Source organism: Oryza sativa, chromosome 3 (genome assembly GCF_034140825.1).
Source record: "Oryza sativa Japonica Group chromosome 3, ASM3414082v1".
Classification (NCBI taxonomy): domain Eukaryota; kingdom Viridiplantae; phylum Streptophyta; class Magnoliopsida; order Poales; family Poaceae; genus Oryza; species Oryza sativa.
Window position 1 is genome coordinate 25933262 of NC_089037.1, and position 19023 is coordinate 25952284.

Below are 19023 nucleotides of genomic sequence, written 5' to 3' on the forward strand. Positions count from 1 at the left end.
AAATGGTTAATTGTGTGATTTTGGGAAACTTTAGAAGTATAATACTTAGCTTTATGTGTTACATGCTAAAATAATTGTGGTTTGTGTAACTTAGACCTAATATGTGGGTTTAATAAAAAATACTCATTTTTTTTATAGGATCTAGCATTTTAACTGAAGTTTCAGCTAAAATTTTAGACCTACTCCCAAGAATAGCTCAAATGTTAATTTGAGCCTTTCACTTCCTAAAACTTTCATAGCGAATACCATGTCACCAAATCATATACACTCTACTAGCTCACTATTACCATAGCATAAACAAGGTCATAAATCATTCATCAACATTGATATCGACAGTCACAGTATCTCACTGGTCTCACACACCCAAACCAGACAAAACTCCAGCTTAATCACTCCAACAACAAGCAAGCAAGCAAGCACATAGTTTCACTCACAGCTGTTGCAAAGCTTCAAACGACTCCAGTTTATTCAGACAAAGAGCAACCTGACACCAGAGTCCATACTACTAATTCATAGCCAGTAATTACCAAGTACTACTAGTTGCTTAATCAGAACACTAACCATAATTTACAGGCATATGGGTAAGCCTCTCCTCCATCACATCATCATCCCTGATCGAGACCCCAGCACTAGAGAAGTTTCAGGGACAGTTTTGGTAGGTGACGAGGAGAGTTGCTTGCAAGAACCCCAATGCAAGTAAAGAGCCAAGAATGATTTGCCTACAGGCAGCCAAAGCTGATGGTGATCGATCAGCAGCAGCTCTGGGCACGCCTGGAGATCCCCGCCTCAAGGCTGTCACGCCTTGAGGAGCTCGCAGCAGCCGTCGCCGGCCGCCGTCGCCCACCTGAAGGGGGCGGCGACGGCGGCGGCGGAGTGTGAGGCGTGGTCGCCGCCGCCGCCGCCGCTGTCCATGATGATCGGGAGCGGGGTGAAGAACGGCGTGCGGAGGTGGTGGTCGATGCTGTTGTAGTGGTCCGCCGCGTCGGCGTCGTCGTGGCGGTGGTGGTCGTACATGACGCCTCCCGGCGACGACACGTCGGAGCCGGAGAGGCTGGACGCGCGGCCGCCGGAGCCTGGACGATGGGCTACGTCGGCGGGGCTGACGAGGGACGCGAGGGGCGTCTTGCTGCTGCCGCCGCATCCGGCGGCGGTGGCTTCTTTCTTGGTGTTGAGGAAGCGGCCGCCGGAGCCTCTGGCCCGGCGCATGGCGTGGCGGTGGCGCGACTCGTGGAGGTAGGGCTGCACCATCAACGAGCAGCAGTATATGCGCTGAGATTTGAGAACAAACTCAACAAAAGGAACATTTACATCATACTCAAATTATATTACTCACTTCGTTCTCGAATACTCCCTCCGGTTACATCATTCTTACGTTTTAGTAAATGACATGTTCTCCAAAGTATATTTTTAACTATGTTTTTATATTATAATATATACAATAAACAAATATATTTTTACTTTTATTATAATACTTTGTAAGATAAATTTATATATATTGTTCTAGTGCCTTTAAACTAAATATTGATAGTAAAAGTTATGAAATTTTGATCTTATTCTTATCTAAAATGTTAAGAATTATGAAACTGGATAAAGTAACTTACCATAAATTTCTTTTACAGCATAATATTGTGATGAATGAAGGTTGTATGACTATATTTTTAACATTACACTCTACATATTTTCAAGAAGAAAAATACAAGCGGTCAAAGCTTCCAGTGTCAATTATTCGAGGGAGTAAATTAAAAGAAAAAAACTTTTGTCTTCACCACCAAATTTCGTTACCATATACTCGTAAAAAGCTGTAATTTTTTTTAGATGGCAAACATACAAAAATCTGTAACTAAAAGTGTATTTGCTAAAACATTTTTCACAAGCCATTTGATCAAGCTATTTTATTCATAAAATTACATTGGCAAATGGGGACTACTAGAAGGAGGCTGGGGTTCTGACCTTCCTGCCTTTGACCAGCCTGTTCTCCCTCTGGGCCTTGGCGCGGGCACGGCGACGGCGGAGGATGCCTTCGTACTGCTTCGCGTTGACATAGATCGGCGCATCGGCTGGCGCGTTCAGCGGCAGTAGCATTCGCCCGCCACTCTGCAAACACCCCCAAATGCAGGATGTCAGAGAAACATCATGTATCACAAAATTTTTCTCAGTATACTTCGTACAATTGTGATTCAGTGGATCAGTCTAATATCGCATTTGAAATGCTATTCCCTCTGTTTTATATTACAATGCATGTTGACCTTTTCTTTTCTAAATCAAACTGCTTTTAAGTCTGACCTCATCTACAATTACAATACCAAGTTAGTTTTTATTAAATCTAACATTGAATATATATTGATACTATGTTTGTCTCGTGTTAAAAATATTGGTATGTTTTTCTTTTATAAATTTGGTTAAACTTAAAAGAATTTTGACTTTAAAACAAAAAAATCTTATTATATGAAACATAGAAAATATTATTTAGTATAGGACAAAGCAACCCATACCATTGATTTCATCGCGTAGGTGGTCATAAGACCATAGCATTGGTCAATACAAGGATAATTGGGAGAGACCTGAAACACATGTTAGTATGTTACCAATTAGCAAGCAAACACACTGATGGTACTATTCAGAAATAAATTTTTAGTAGTACAATCTGAATAATTTCCAACTGAACAGTGAACATGATAGCAGTTTATCTTTCTTTTCCACCTATCTGAAAAGTTTAGAAGAAAGGTTTACCATGGATTGACCAAGACCAAGCTCGAAATGGCCGTTGTATTCTGGCAACGGCGATTGCATTGCAATAGTGGCAGAGTGCTCTCTGTTCTTCTCTCCTGTATCTCCCGGCTCCAAATTACCTGAACCCCATAGTTTCTTAGTATAACAACACCAAGTTGTCCTACCATAGTTCATAAACAAAAACTTCTCTATGAATCCTTATATGCATAACTAGAGTGGAAACATTGGCCAGCTTGGATGAGAAAGATTTGGTAGCTGATTCTTCTTACCATGATTAATTTTCAGTGCTCCATGACAACATCTAACAGGTTTTAGAATGTCACCATTTCTGTCTTTTATTTTTCAAGTTCAATATATATTCTCTCAACCTTCAAAAGGGGCATTCATGCATTGTATTTTTTCCTTTTAGAAGCTTGCCACATTCTAAAAGATGCAGATCAACAACACGCAACAAATCTAGGCAATGTTCTGAATTATCCAACTGAAAGTAATTAAGTGTATATAGTCTCACTTTAGAGCATCAGAGCATTTTATAGGACACCAAACGGCTGATGCTTCCTTATCTCAACTAAATTATTCTAGGACAGGTGATGTAAGCTTTAAATTATAGAAATGCATAATGTTTGGAGAGACGTGAGTGCCACTCATGGAATCTGAAGAGAAGGCTATAATGTCTTGGCCTACTCTATTTTATAAGGTCATATGAGCTAAAAAGCTATTCAAGGTTCAAAACTGGAGAATCGTTGGCTTCTAAACCCGCAAGTATGTGCCGTATGTCCCCTGTCATATATTATTTGCTATATTTTTGTCAAGGACATGTTATTTCCTCATGTGGTATTCTTGGGTAGTGTTTGGTGGAAGATGTCCCCACAATAAGACCTTGTTCTTGTGTTTTTTTTCCAATGGGCGAAACGACGAGGCGAAACAATTGCTCCCCTCAAAAACATAAAAAAATACCGAACAATGCAATGTCTTGTTCTTTTTTTAGATGACAAAAAATTGCAACAGTCATAGAACTAATCAAACAAGATTGCAAAATATTAGATTGACCAATTGTTACAGTGCCATGGCCTTCAAATACATTACATACCTCAATCCTGATTCCCCCATTTTCTTGACTTATTCAAGGGTTGGGAGCTTAGTTGATTCAATTATTTGTTCCTTTTTGATCCTATAGGTTTATAAGCGATTTTTTTTTTTAAAAAAAACAAAGAATGCCCACCACCACCGGCAAGCCTTGCAACAGGAAACATCAAATCAAATGTCAGTGAATGCGCCTACATGTGAAGCATGACAAACAGTGTTGTCCATGTAACTAAAGGGACCACCAAACAGTGTTTGGACCCAAAAACATCTGGGAATCAAAGTTATTACCCTCTTTAGTTCATGCAACATTCATATGCAAATCCATCTAGTTCATGCAAGATTTTCTCACAAATCAATTGCAGAAGAAACCTCAATTCTTTCAAAAATATGTGTAGCAATCAAGCAATAGCAAACTGCTCACTAACCATCACTCCATCAGAGAACTTGCTATTACTCCTTTCTATAAAAAGCTGGAGATTTCTCTTGGTAAAAAAAGGGTAACAATCAATCAGACTGTGAAATGATGCCTTGAAAATTCTTTGAGATTTCAGATTTGCAAGCTAGAGAAAATAGGAGATAATCCAATAATTCCCTTGTGTTTACAGATCCAACCCAGCTATACATGCATGCCAAAATTCTTCATTTCAATTAATCACCTTTTTGATTTACTTATGCAAAGAAGAAAACAAAATTCACATAAACTTATTATTATTATCTGACAAAGATGAAAAAAAAAAGAAGCAAAGAACCTCACCTGAAAACACCGAGAATTTCAGCACCTCAGGAGCCCCTCCTCCTCCTCCTCTCTTGGGCATCGCCGGCACCGCCGTCTTCTCCGGCTCCGGCGCCGCCGGATCCAGCGCGGCGCGGCCTCCGGGCACGACCTGGAACTGGCCGCCGTCGCGCAGCGCCGCCTCCTCCGGCGACGCCTCCCCGTACAGCAGCTGCGACCCCGCCCACCACGGCTGCTGCTGCTGCTGCGGTCCAGCTCCAGCGGCGGCGACATGGCCGAACCCCTCGTGGCTCTGCTTGAAGCTCAGCATCGCCGCCGCCACCGTCGTCGTCGTCTCCCTCGCCGAGGAGAGAGAGAGAGAAAAAGAAAAGCAGGGAGGCTCAAGGACGCAGGCGACAGCGACCCCTCCAATGGCGTCAAGAAGGATCTCAGCTTGAGGAGGAAGATGCTAACCGTCCAACCACCTTAAGACCAAACGATTAAACAAAAGCGGATTAATTTAGAGCCTTGTGATGATGCGCAAGCAGACGGTTAAAAAAATTCGCAGGGATAAAGAAAATTCCCAGGAGCCGAATCAGAAGGGGAGGGAAGAACAAGAACTGAACAGATGGAAGAACATGTATACTCCACTTGGCAGGGTAAACCGATGAAATAATCTCAAAGAAAAAAAAGAGCAACAGATGCTCGCAGAAAGCCAAGAAGAGAGAGAGAGAGAAACACATTTTTAAGCAAAATAAATGCTTGATTAATTGTTCTGAACCAAAAATCAAAGGAACCAAGAAGAAGAAGAAGAGGAAGAAGAAAGGACACACCAAGATCAGCATGAAAAGAAGGGAAGGACGGCGAGATGTATCCATATCCATGTTACATGTATGCTATGTCCTAGAGTAGTATTACTACGGAAGAGGATTTAGTACAAACCAAAGCAAGAACAGGGCAGACAGCTGAGCCGAGCACAGTGGATGATGCACGAGGATGAGGGGAAGCCAACCCCCAGCTAGCCAGCCAGCCAGCCAGCAAGCAAGCAAAGCAAAGCTCTCACTCACATTTCAGCAGCAGGAGGCCATCTAATAATGGCCACGAGAGGACAACAACAGTATCGAACAGCAACGGCAAGAGAGAGAGAGGAGAGAGAAAATCCACTGTAGATAGAGATATATATAGAGAGAGAAATAGAGAGAGATGCAGTGCTGTATATAGATGCAGAGCTCAGCTGCTCACCCCTCTCTCTCTCTAGTTTCTCTCTCTCTCTCTAGATGGCCACCAACCCTTCCTCAACGGCGATGGCCATCCATTTACTTTGCTTCTTTTGTGCAAAGTGGTGGCTGCTGCCACTGCTGCTTTTGGATCACACCCTCTCCTCCTCCTCTCTTCCTACTTCTTGGGGTGTGTGGGCTAACTTGGGTAAGATTCCCAGACGAATCGAGCCGTGTAATTACCAAATTAGTCATGCTGCCGCCGCTGGTAGCTACTATCTTCTTTTATCTTTTTTTACCTATATATAGCTCCTGCCATTGGTGTAGCAGTACACCTCTACTGATCTCATTCTCGTCTCATTTCCTCTCGTGGAAAAGGTGTAAGGGCGAATCAGATGATCAGCTATCCCTCTCTCTGCATTGTCACTGCACGGTAGGATTCACCTTTTCGATCGAAATTTGTCAAAATTCGATATAAATCGTTGTATCGGCGAGGGTCGTTATCCTGCCGTCCATCGGAAAGGTAAACCGGTAAACCCTGTTGCACGGTCATCGGCTGCGACCTTTTTCTCCTTTTCTGTTTTCTTAGTGTTTTGTTAATTTCTTCTTCCTCGGAAAATCCCTAATGGGTTGATCTCGAGCATGGAATTTGTTTTGATAATTTGTGCTTGTCACTATTAATTAAGCAAAAATAAGAACCTCTTGTTCTATCGTACATCGACATAGGCGAGAATTATACCTCCTTTACAACGGAGGAATCTTGCGGGAACTGAAATAACTCCAATTAAATTCCCATGTTTTAAAGGATCAATTAATACATGGGAAAAATGTGTTTACGGGGATAGTGAGATTAAGAGCACCCGCAATGGTAAAGTAAGGTGCTATCTATAAAAGATGTACATCTCAACAATAGACTAGATTAATAGTAAACCACTTCAATGGTATGTCTACATGGGTATCTATAGCTCTCTAATCAATTGCCTCGTTTTTCTCTATAGACTATCTCCAGGTTAGTAGATAGCTTTGCTCTCTCTCTTCATTTAATTTCTTCCAAGTAGAAAAATATGCTTATATGGATCTCTTGTAGAGAACCTATAAATAACTATTGTGGGTGCCCTTAATAGTAGCACAATTAATGGTGAAGAGAATTGTCAACGTTTAGCTCCCTACGAGATGTCTTTGTCATATTTCTTTTGGATGACTCGTCGTCTTACTTTTATATAATTTGCGGATATACGTCTTCTAACTAATTTGATGCTACAATGAGAAATTGTCTTATTGTCCGGTACTCTAGGTACAGTTAGGCATTGAGCATATGAACCTACTTGGGAAAGTAACCCTCTAGAATTGCACGGCATCAAATATATTCTTATTCCAAGATGACAATGAAAAATGCCTTGTGCACTATAGCCGTCTTGTGCATTGGAACAACATAAACATTCGTAGCATTCAGTACTCCCTCCTTCCAAAAACGTGGAAAGTTTTAGAGTTTAAATTTTGTCTCATATATGGCAACCCAAGATATATAAGGAAACATATCTAATACACACAGGCTTCATATGCATGCTGCGTGCATACCAATAAACAAATGCCATAAAAATCTAAAAGAAAAATATATACCTTCAATAGTATTACACCTACGTCTAAAATCTTAACCTCAAATTCTTTATATTTTAGACATAACAAAAAAAAATCTAACAATTTTAAGAATATAAATCTGTTAGAAATTTGTCCTTTTTTCACTTCACGAAGGTTAAATTTGAAAATAAGATTTACGTAGATGTATAACTATTGAAAGTGTATGTACGATTTTTTTTAGAATTTTTTAGTGATATTTATTAGTTGGTGTGCATAGTGTGTACATATGAAGCCTTGTGTGTTTAGGATACGTATTCGATATATAAAAGGTAACTTTTGACGCTAAACTAACCCTACCTTGGCTTTACTATAATTGGACCTACACATTACCCATTCCATTCTAAGAAGGAGAACATATATTTTTACCCCTATTCTTTATACATTGCCATACTCTAAAAATTATTACATTTTAAAACAAAGTGAATCTGTGATTTTTTTTTGTTAGGGATGATGTGCGATCATGAGATCTTTTTTAATTTTGCGTGTATGTGGTTTCTTTCCTTTTTTTTCCTTGTGAAGGAGTATTTATAGTTTGAGTAAATTTTACAAAACTACAGATATTTTGATCTATCTATCGATAAATTACAGATTTAAGACATTGTATCACAAATTTTAGATTTAGCACTAAAGTTATCACAAAACTATAGTTTTAGAGTCAAATATCACAAAACTACACATTTAGTAAAAAAGAAATCGAAAACTACATGTATGGTTAGCACCAATTTAATCACAAAACTATAATATTTATAACTCTAGTGTTAGGGATTTAAACTCTATAATCTATTTTTTGATAACTTCAATACTAAATCTGTAGTCTTATAATACTTAGTTTTAAATTTATAGTTTTATGATAACTTTGTTGTTAAATCTATAGATTTAAACTCTACACAGAACTGCAAATCAATACCTTGTTCTTTGGAAAATTTGGCCATAGCCTTTGTGTTCACTGAAGAAGATGGGCATCACACTAATTTTACAGGGATGAGCTGGTGGGGACTGGGGAGGACTATTACTACACCTTTTTCCACCATAATGGCTTTGTTTCTAAAAGCAATAACTTTTTTTTTCTACACTCCAAGAAGCTGTGGGACAGAAGATCCAACTTCAAGCCATCCGAGCATCCACCAGAGAAACAAAAGACTGTATCTCCTGGAGACTTTTCCAATGGCTCGTTGGTCCTACTACTGAGTTTTGATTCCAACAGCTAATCTTCCGGAGAATCTGTCCATATGCACCCATAATTAAAACCTAACTGCCTGGTCCAAAAATTTAGATTTTGGTAGCGCATGTCCATTCTTTCTTAAGACTATGACAACTAGGACATCGACATACTCTCATTTAGAATGATAATAGATTATTACAACAGATTATCGATTTGATTATAAAAGTAAATTAAATATTTTAAGAAACAAATTTAACAAATAGCTTAAATAAGTGATTTAAATAAATTATAAAATATGTTTTTAAAAATATTTTATAAAATATTTTTTTTAAGAAAACATGTTTTTCAAAGTGTGGAGCAAATAATATGTTTTAATAATGAAGAAAACATACATCATTTCAGCACACAACATTAAGAATGGGAATATTCACCCCATGCACATGCATTTATCTGCCAGTCTATGAACTTGGCAAGTTGGGTTTGATTATTTTTTCGAAATTTAGTGCAATCGCATACACGTACGCATGTACTCCCTATTCGCATTAGCACCTCTGAGAGACAGGGTTATCGACGAATCTTAAAATTGATGAAGTAACCACAAACGCCTCGCTCTCGATGAATGCGTCGCCTTTAAAATTTTTTAAGGGTTCATCTTAGCTTCATTGGTGAGTAGTTGTATGGGAGGGGTGGATGTTACACCACACCTCCTAGATTTGGGTCCTTTTCAACTTAATTTATTTTTCTTAATTTCTAAAGAAAAAATAGTTAGTTCTTGCTTCTTCCTAAGTGTTTATCAACTTTAGATATTTTTTTCTTGATATGTACATGTAATTGTTTTGGAGTTTCAAGGCGCAGGGGGCAATGCTATTTGTTAACATTTGCACCCCCCATTCCAAAACTATAAACATTTCTAAATTGTTTAGTGGAAATTAGGATTAAGAAGAAAAGAATTTGGTGTCCCTCGATAAATGAGGGAAGGTTAGAGATGTGTGAATGCTTGAGGTAGGATGGGAAGAAATTAAAGGGAAAGTGGTTGATTGGATAAGTAGTAGAGGGTGTTTGGTTGCCGACCACAGTTTACCATGTGTAAGGTTAGACGAGTTTAATTAACTTGGTAGCTGGGTGCCATAGTTGTGGCAATATTTTCTTTCAACAAATTAGATTTCACGTATCAATGAGTAAAAAAAAAAGTATGGAAAGATTCCCTTATGCTTGCTAGGTGTGATAATGAAATTGACCGCCTCAGCTTACACAGTGTGATGACTTTTGTTGGTACATGGACACCAAGTGTGGTTGGCAACTAAACATACTCATAGTTTGTGAAACAAATATTTGGATCCAGAAATATTTATATTTTAGAACGGAGGTAATAGATAATATTTATACTATAGCTAGTCTTATTTCTTTGCTATTCCTTAAATGCCATGAATATTTTTGATTTATTGGGTCCAGGTCTACCATGTCAGCCACTTGCTGAGGGAATTAATGGAAAGCTTATTTAGCACCATACCAGAAATTCTTTATGTTTTATTTTACCTTTGACTTGTATTTGTAACAGCTAGATGTTGTCTGTGTTACTCCTAAATAAAGTCAAAATATTCTTTAGTTTGATACCTGGCTTTTTGAACCGTCTTTAAAGCCACTGCATATGATAGGGTTTTATTTTCTAACAATAAACCTCTCAAGAATCTCAAGTCATTAAATAATCCCATATCACCGCTAAAAAGTCTAACCCTTCTCAAATTGATCCAACCACCCTGCTCCCCTATATATGTCCCATCATCCATACTAGTATATATTAATATTGACCTATCACATGATCTTTAGTATTCTAAATACGATGACCACCTAGAATATTGTGTATATAGGCAATTACTAACCGTAATTTCAATGGAGTACTACTATAACTGCCATATTGAAATGATAGAAGAAAAATAGTCTCGAAATTTCAATATAGCAATATTATGATTGTTCACACCTAAATTTGGCATCTAGAATTAAAATAGGGAAAATGCCAAGGTTTGGACATTCTGCCGGTTTTCCTCTAAGAGGGCTGGTCTGACCGTCGTGTGTTGGCCGGCCAGACCGCCGCCAGTGGGCCGGTCAGACCAGCGGTATGTGGCCCGTCTAACCGGCAGAGTCCGAGTCAGACTCCATTTTCGTCGTTTCTCGGGTTTCCTTGCTCGGAAAGGCATGTTTCGTATTTTCATCTGTTTCTAGCCCGAGTTGGACTGGAGGAGGACCTGTAAAGGGTAAGACCAACCCCTATATAAGGGGCAAGGCCGGTTCATTGTAAAGACACAACCAACTATCAACCAATCGAATCGTTCTTTTACTTTTGCTTTAGTTCTAGTTTAGTTTGTCCATCTTTGTTGATTTGCGCTGTAAATCATCCGCCGCCGCTGCGAGAGTGCGACACCTCTTTGTAGGTTTGTCCTGAAAACCTTCCGTTTTGCCCAAGAGACGGGTAGTTATCTATCAGTCTATCTAGATCGGCTCCGCTAGCCAGTTTAATTTATCAAAACCCATCTTAGTTTAGCTTTTGCTAGATTGAGGTGGTTGGCGACTCTAAGATCACTGTAAAGCGTTAGGTGGTGCGATTGTGCTTGTTGACTTTGTCAAAAAAATGCCAACAATGATTTTGTTTTTTTTTTGCGGGGAACAATGATTTTGTTATGTTTTGTTATATTGCAAATTGCAATACAAAATAAGTGATCCGTGTGTATTCATATTGCTGTTTCATCACCTGCAGAATACTTTCTTTTAAGAGAGAAACATTGCCTACTTGTACCAATCGAGAAGGACCTTATACGACATGTTCAAAAGCTTGGTACAGTGGTATATATAGACTCTTTATTTCATATAGAGACTATGGCCCTGTTTAGATTCTAACTTTTTTCTTCAAACTTTCAACTTTTCCATCACATCGAACTGTCCTATACACACGAACTTACAACTTTTCCGTCACATCATTCCAATTTCTTCAAACTTTCAATTTTCGCGTGGAACTAAACACAACCTATCCTCTAATAACAATTGAAACGGCAAAAGGACTTTAACAATTAATGCACTAAAATAGTTTTTTATTATTTTATTTCCTTTGTTCCATCCTCATACAATAAAGTTTCCTGTTACATATTAAGCTGTTGTCATACATAACAACAAAGTTTTCTCTCTTTCTCCTCCTCCTCTCTTTTATGTCAGCAAACTTGTTTTTGTTAACAACTCTAAACGCATGTACTTAACAACTAGAGTTCTGTAACACCCCGATTTTCATTCAGGATTAAAAATCATTTAATAGTGCATTTTCTAGAAATTAAATAAAAATTAAAGCAATTTAATCAAGTGAAATAATAGGAGAATTAAAATTTTCCCTTAAAAATCATTGGCCGAGAATATTTTGCAATATTCTTTGTGCCCTAAATATTCTCTGAAATTTTCCCGTGAATTTTCAGAGCTCAAGAAATAATTATAATAATACAAAGTTCATCCAATCAATTTAAATAAAGAAAAAACAAATTAAAATTCCATCCTCTCCTTTTGGGCCGTTTTCGGCCCAATCCACCCCTTCCTCCATCCCCCCCCCATCCGGCCAGGCCGGCCTCCTTTTCCTCCTCGGCCCGCTCGGCCCTCTCTCTCAAAGTCTGCATTTCCCCCCCCCCAACCGGTCTCCTCTCTTCCTCTGGCTGACAGGTGGGACCTGCGGCCCCACCTGTCATCTCCTTCCTACAGCCACTCCGCCGGTAACCGCCATTGCCGCCCACGCCGCCCACGTCGCCGCCTCTCCTGCACGGCCCCTTTTCCCGTGCGTGCGTGGGCGCGGTCTCCGCCCACGTCCGCGCCGTTCTTCCCCCACTCCCCGTGAAAACCGCCGCCACCCCGAGCCCACTCACCCACGTCGCCGGCGCCCCTTTCCCCCTTCAAATCCGCCGCCAACCGGCCTCCCCGTCGACTCTCGAGTTTATAAAAAGCATCCCCGGCCTCCCCTCTTCCATTTCCCCATTTTTCCCGAGCTCCCCGCGCTCTCTCCCGCTCTCCCCACGCGAGCCCAAGTGCCGCCACTCACCGGCGACCCTCCAACCGGCTGCTGCCGCCGCTGCCGCTGTCCCCGCGCCGTGCCGTTTGCGCCGCCGGCCTCGCCGCGCGTTGCCGAACCCCGTCCACTGCTCCGCTTCCGCAATAAATCACCCGGGCGCCGGTTTCACCGTGCACCCGAGTCACAGCCGCCTCTCGTCGCCTCCAGTCGCTTGCCACCGCCACCCCCGTCGCTGCCGCGCTGCGCCACCACCGCCGAAAGGTTCGCTGTGCCTAGCCGCACACCGGCATCCGCTTTGTTTCCCTAAATCGCCACCGCAACCACCCCTCCACCATCGACCCGAGCCACCACCTCCGTGTGCCGACTGCAGCCACGTCGTCCCGCTGCTTTGGTCATCGCCAACCCACGCCGTCGCCTCCCTCGGCTCTGCAAGGACAAGGAGTTCCTCGGCCACCGCTCCCCGTCGCCCTAATCCTGCTGGAACTCCACCTCCATCGCACACCGGTGAGCACCCGCTGTTTTTCTTTCTTTCGGCCGGTGATTCACGCCGCCGGGAGTCTTCTCGTGCCCTCCTAATCCTGCCATCCCCTTCCCCAGGTCCTGCTGGCCCTCGGCCGTACCTCCGCCGCGGTCGGGAGTCGTCGGAGCGCCGTCCCCGACCCCAACCCGAGAAGCGCCGCCGCCAATCCTCGTCGTCGGCCGCCTTCCCGCCTTCGCCTCGCCGTCCCCGCCCTCTCAGTGAGCCCCTCTCCCATCCCTGCCGCCTCCCGTGTGTGCCACCGCATCCAGCGCTGCTGCCGCCCGCAGCCGGCGACCATCGGGTCGAGCGCCGCCGCTTTCCGGTCGGCCGCCGCCGCCCTGCTCGCCCGCGGCCGCCCGACCCCTTTGCCGCGCCGCGCCTGCCCGTGGCCGCCCGATCGGCCGCCCTAGCCGATCTAGGCCGTCCACGTGGCCTCCCTGTGCCGCCCCGCGTGGGTGCCCTCGTGGTGCCACGTGTCTGCCACGTGGTGCGCCCGCGGACCAGCGCGTGCGTGGACTTGGTCCACGGTGCACCCGCCTCCCGTGAATCACCGACGGGTGGGGCCCGCTTGTCGGCGCCACCCCTTCCTCTCGGCTGATGCCATAAAGGATTTAATTGTGCAATAAATCGATAATAATTCTAGAAATTCATTAAAATGGCTCAAAACTTCTAAAATCCATATCTAATTCATTCGAACTCCAAATTGAGCCATTCAACTTGCAAAATTCATCTAAAATTGAGCTCTACATGTTTGTTTACTTTTTATGTACTGTTTCCTTGGTTTTTATTAGAGTTTTTCCTCATTTTGCGTGCCAGCGTGTAGAATCCGTCGTTTCGGAAGATCGCGGTCGCAAGGATAAGAGTTCGGAAGATTGTTTGAAGAAGCAAGGCAAGTCACACATTCCCCTTGGGCATGTTGATCCAAATTTATAAATGTTTTATTGTTTGCAAATAAATATGCATCGTTTTGCTAATTACATGGGAATAGGATTTACCTATCTGCTTGCTTGTGCCATGTTATTTGATATATGTCCTTTGTCAACCTTGGGTGAAAATTGACTAGCTTGTGTTACTTTGATGACCTAGCTAGAACTATATGCTTAGCCATGCTTAATTACCACTAGCTCAGTAGATGGGATAATTGCAGTATTAGACATGTTAGTATCATGATGAGCTGCGTGCTCGAGACATCCGGCCATGTTTCATGGTCGTAATTATCCAACTAAAATACGACTGAATGGTGGGCTGTGGGTGCATGGTTTTGCTGGTCGCACCCATGGCAAGTAAGGACCGGTTTGCGGGATGCACTGGAAGACATACAGCGCTTGCCACAAGCAGAAATGGGTAACTGCCTGACTTGAAGTATAGCTTTTCTCTGGCTGATGCATCCAGGCAAGAGTGGGCGTGATGGAGCGGGGCGGGCCCTGCGACGGCCTCTGTCGCTTCCGGATTCACCTAGGCACGAGAGGGAACTGCTCGCTGCCTGCTGGGGGCGGTGGTGAAACCTGAGGTGTGGTGTGCTTGGTCAGAGCGGGTTATATGAAGGGTCTTGTCACAATCACTCGACATGGTGACGTGTCCGGCCGGGCACGGTGACATGCCGGTGGATTGTGTCTTGTGGGTACAGTTGTGTACCTCTTGCCAGAGTAAAACTATTCGAATAGCCGTGCCCGTGGTTATGGGCGATTGACCAGAATCACCGTGATTAGTCTCACACTTAATAAATCGACCCAATGCACTATAGTTCAGGTGGGTTGGTTGGGCCTATTCAACGTGGTGTAGCGTTGATCAGTGGAGATTTAATATTACTTTAATTACTCAACAGTTTTACCGTTTTGCTCAATAAAATGTTTTACAATCGCCTTTATGCAAATAGCCACAAGCCATCCTTGTATCCCCTTGCACGTCTGCATCATTGGTATGGCTTGCTGAGTACGGTGGTTGTACTCAGCCTTGCTATTATTCCCCCTTTTTAGAAGTGTAGTGCTTCTGAGCTGAAGACAAAGTTAGAAGACCAAGGCTTAGACCCCAGTTGAGTTTTGCCTGTGGAGTGGAGCTGAAGCCTCGCTAGGATCGCCTTTTTCCGCTGCTGCTGCTTTTGTTTCGGTGTGAGGACTAAGTGACTCTTCTGTAAGTATTTTACGCTTTATTTACGTTTGGAACTGTATATTATATTACTTGTCGTTTTGTGTACCCTAGCTAGTCCTGGACAGGGATTTAATACACAAAATAGTCTGGAAAGTTGGGCTAAATTTCTGGGCGTGACAAGTTCACACATGAATCCACATAAAAAAATAGAAATGAGATATTTGTATATATTTAATTAAATAAGATTAACAGAGATTCAGAGAAAACCAGAAAAGAAAATAACATATATCTAACATGTTTGGTAGGTGAGAAATGCATGCCAAGAAGTCGAGTGAACTTCTGCAAAGAATTTTGCCTATTTTCAGAGAACAAGAGCCCATGCAAAAGCCTCTATGTACGAGCAAGTTTAATAGTACAGCCAACTGATAGCTCTAAAAATTGACACATCATCTATAGCCAATCAAATAGTCACTCTATCAACTAGTCTTTCAATAGCTAGATACCCTGCACTTTATTGCGGGATATATGGATGAATGCATATTATACATTATAAAAATGATAGATGCATATGTTTAAATAATGTGAAAATAATGTGGAGACAATGATTTGACATTGCTTGCATATTGAGTTCTAAAAATACAATAACATTGTAAATGATGTTTGTATGATATTTAAAATACTCTAGATTTTTTAGATAATGGAATTAAATCCGGCCTTTGCTTCAATGAAGCTACAACCAATTATTACAATACTCTCTCAAAAAGAGCAAATACTCAAGCAACAAAAATAACTTAAACAATAAAGCCAACACATAAGGAGAAAACAATTATTGAAAAAAAAATACTCTATTATTATTTAAAATAGTCTAGATAATAATTGCTAGTGGATGATGATGTTGTATTCTTGTATGTGATGTAAAATACTCTATATAATAATTGCTAGTGCTTTGGGATTTATTAGGAGTATAGATTTATGGCTCGCTACTGGTCAAGCATGCCCGTGAATAAAATATCCCTCTTGTGAGTAAGCATGGCAATAATAAAATATAGTGCTGATGGTCAACCTTACGATCTATTCTTACTAACTACAACATGTTCAGCCATATAAATGAGAAATGAAATGTCAAACATAGTAGGAAATTTAAATGCCAAGGGGGTTTCTAGCTACTTAATTTCAATTGAGTTGTCCACATGTATTCTACATCTCATTGATTTGCGTGATCACTGTGATAGAAAAAGGCTAAAAGGCACGCTCTAAAATCATCACTGACATGTGACATCAAGTAGCACAAACTACACAGTTCAAACACCTAATACTATATATTATCAAACCATTAGTATCCATAAAAGCAAGTTTAATAGTATAGCCCACTACTAACTCCAATTTATACAATAGTTGCTTACTATACTATTAATATATGGTCCCACCTGTCATACATACACTGCGTCTTGTAGTCCGTACTGCAGCTGACTACAAATCTGTAGCTCACTGCTCTTCTCTCATCTTTCATCTCACGAAAATATATTTATAGCTGGCTAATAGCCTGCTATTATAGCTGCTCTAATGCCCATGATAAAAAAAAAAGGAAAAAAAACTTGTGCACTGAGCAACTACCTAGTAGAAAAAGGATAAAAAGAAGGCATGCCACCTGAAAACATGGGGCCATCTTGCATGTAAGCCCAATACACAAATTAACTAGATGAACTCGCCAACAGAAAAGATGATGGTGATATTTTAGGGAGTGGATGATATAGTGGAACGCCAACCAGCCAGCAACCTTTAATTGCAGCAGAATCCTGTTCTCTTCTGAGCTTTTTAAAGCAAGAACTGCATGGCCAGCATATTAGATGAGCACCATTAATGGTGTTTGTTTTTGCACAATGTAATGCAAAGCTTCAGTGCATCTTTTGGTTATATAACTCTTGGTTAGGTCTACTATCTAATTGCTGTCATCACTGGAATCTATATAATATTTGTTCTTTCTATATAAGCAGTTTCAACGGGACAAAACGGTTGGACTGTACTTTTAGGACACCGTTGACTTTTTAACCCATGTTTAATCGTTCGTCTTATTAAAAAAAATTGTGAAATATATAAAATTATATGTGTACATGAAAGTATATTTAACAATGAATTAAATGATATGAAAAGAATAAATAATTACTTAAATTTTTTGAATAAGACGAATGGTCAAACACGTACTAAAAAGTCAACGGTGTCAAACATTTTGAAACGGAGGGAGTACTATACATATAAATAGTAAGAGTACTAGTAATGCATAACAAGAGAGATCGAAATTTTATTATATTTAGATGACATCTCACCCGTTACTAATATTCATGTGTGCACGTACTGTCGTCTGTGATACATATAAGGATCAAAGTCAATCATAAATCTTATTCAACGGTAACCAAAATTTAAATTTTGAGATCTAATTTTATTTACAGATGATTTTTTAGATTTTTTTTTCATCATACTCTACTGTTCAGTCTTATCTTTTAAACTGCTAATAACATAAATATTTTCCCCATAAATTAGTATTTTTGCTCGTTTATTTCTTCGTAGCTCAAACAATCAAAGTTACAAGAAAATGATTCGCTTTGTTGATTTCAACCCTGCAGTATGATAGGATTTAGAATGATACTCAGCCGCAGTATTTCCAATAAATGAAAAATTCTAGAACAGATTCTATAGCCGAGAGGATTGCATTTGTGGTATTTGCAATTAACGGGCAAATTGAGTACTTTTAAATTGGAATACAAATACTGGAATCATGCACTGCTAAAAGAACGGATTTCGTATGCCGGTCGCTCAGCCTCAATTTTGCAGGCGGATAAAAATGCAAAGAGAGAATCCATTATATACCACTGACTTTGTCACACGTCTACGATTTGCCACTGACTTTATCATGTTCTACAATATGCCATTGACTTTTGCTTAACTTCTACAATTTACCATCGCCGTCCGGTTAGTCTCCGTTAGTACTGGACAAATTTGTCGAAATGACCAAAATACCCCTGGGAGAAAAGGTTTCAAAATTTGGATAAAAAATATGAAATATCATATTTCAAGTTTTTGATCAAATTTTGGATGTTTACAATCTTATGTTTATAATATAATATTTTGATAATTTTATCCAAATTTTGGAAGTTTTTGTCATAGGGGTATTTTGGTCATTTCGACAAATTTGTACAGTACTAACGGTGGCTAACCGGACGGCGATGGTAAATCGTAGAAGTTAAGCAAAAGTCGATGGCATATTGTAGAACGTGACAAAGTCAGTGGTAAATCGTAGATGTGCGACAAAGTCAGTGGCATATAATGGATTATCTCAAATGGAAAATATTTGCTTTTAAGTTTACTAGGATGGGGAGGAGGGTGGGTGTTGAAGAGCTACCTTCCTTATAAAATAGACATAATAATCTATTAAATAATATTCTGGGTAGATCACTACTACAGATATGGTTTTTCCATACGGCTGAGAACCATCTTTCCATGCGGTTGTGCCAACCGCATGGACGAAATCGTCTGTAAAAATCACCCTTTTTGCATGCGGCCGGCGCAACCGCATGCGAAAATCCTATTTTCGCATGCGGTTGCTTATACCGGCCGCATGCGAAAATAAATTGAGCAAACAAAAAAAATAAAATCGAAAAAACCCCAAACCAAACCCTAGCCCGCCACCGGAGCGCCGCATCCACGCCGCACGCCGTCGCCGGCGGCGGATCCATCGCTCCCGCCACCCCCCGCCGTCGCCGGCGCTGGATCCGTCGGCGGCGGCACCGGATCCGTCACCCCCACCGCTCGGCGTCGTCGTCGGCGGCGGATCCGTCG

The 19023-nt window shown here is 41.2% G+C and overlaps 1 protein-coding gene across 2 annotated transcripts; it reads right to left on the minus strand.

The window, feature by feature from the left end:
• Positions 1-250: 250 nt before the first annotated feature.
• On the minus strand, positions 251-5589 carry LOC4333575 (nuclear transcription factor Y subunit A-10). 2 transcript variants are annotated; one of them, XM_015772628.3, is made up of 6 exons: positions 5471-5589; positions 4571-5013; positions 2731-2849; positions 2493-2561; positions 1951-2094; positions 251-1239 (listed from the first exon to the last, which is right to left on the minus strand). In XM_015772628.3, the coding sequence occupies exons 2-6, from the start codon at positions 4857-4859 to the stop codon at positions 796-798; spliced, it is 1065 nt and encodes a 354-aa protein (XP_015628114.1). In that variant the 5' UTR covers positions 4860-5013; positions 5471-5589; the 3' UTR covers positions 251-795. The 2 variants fall into 2 exon arrangements, with proteins under 2 accessions (XP_015628114.1, XP_025880121.1); XM_026024336.2 differs by having other exon boundaries at positions 251-1269.
• Between the last annotated feature and the right edge of the window lie 13434 nt (positions 5590-19023).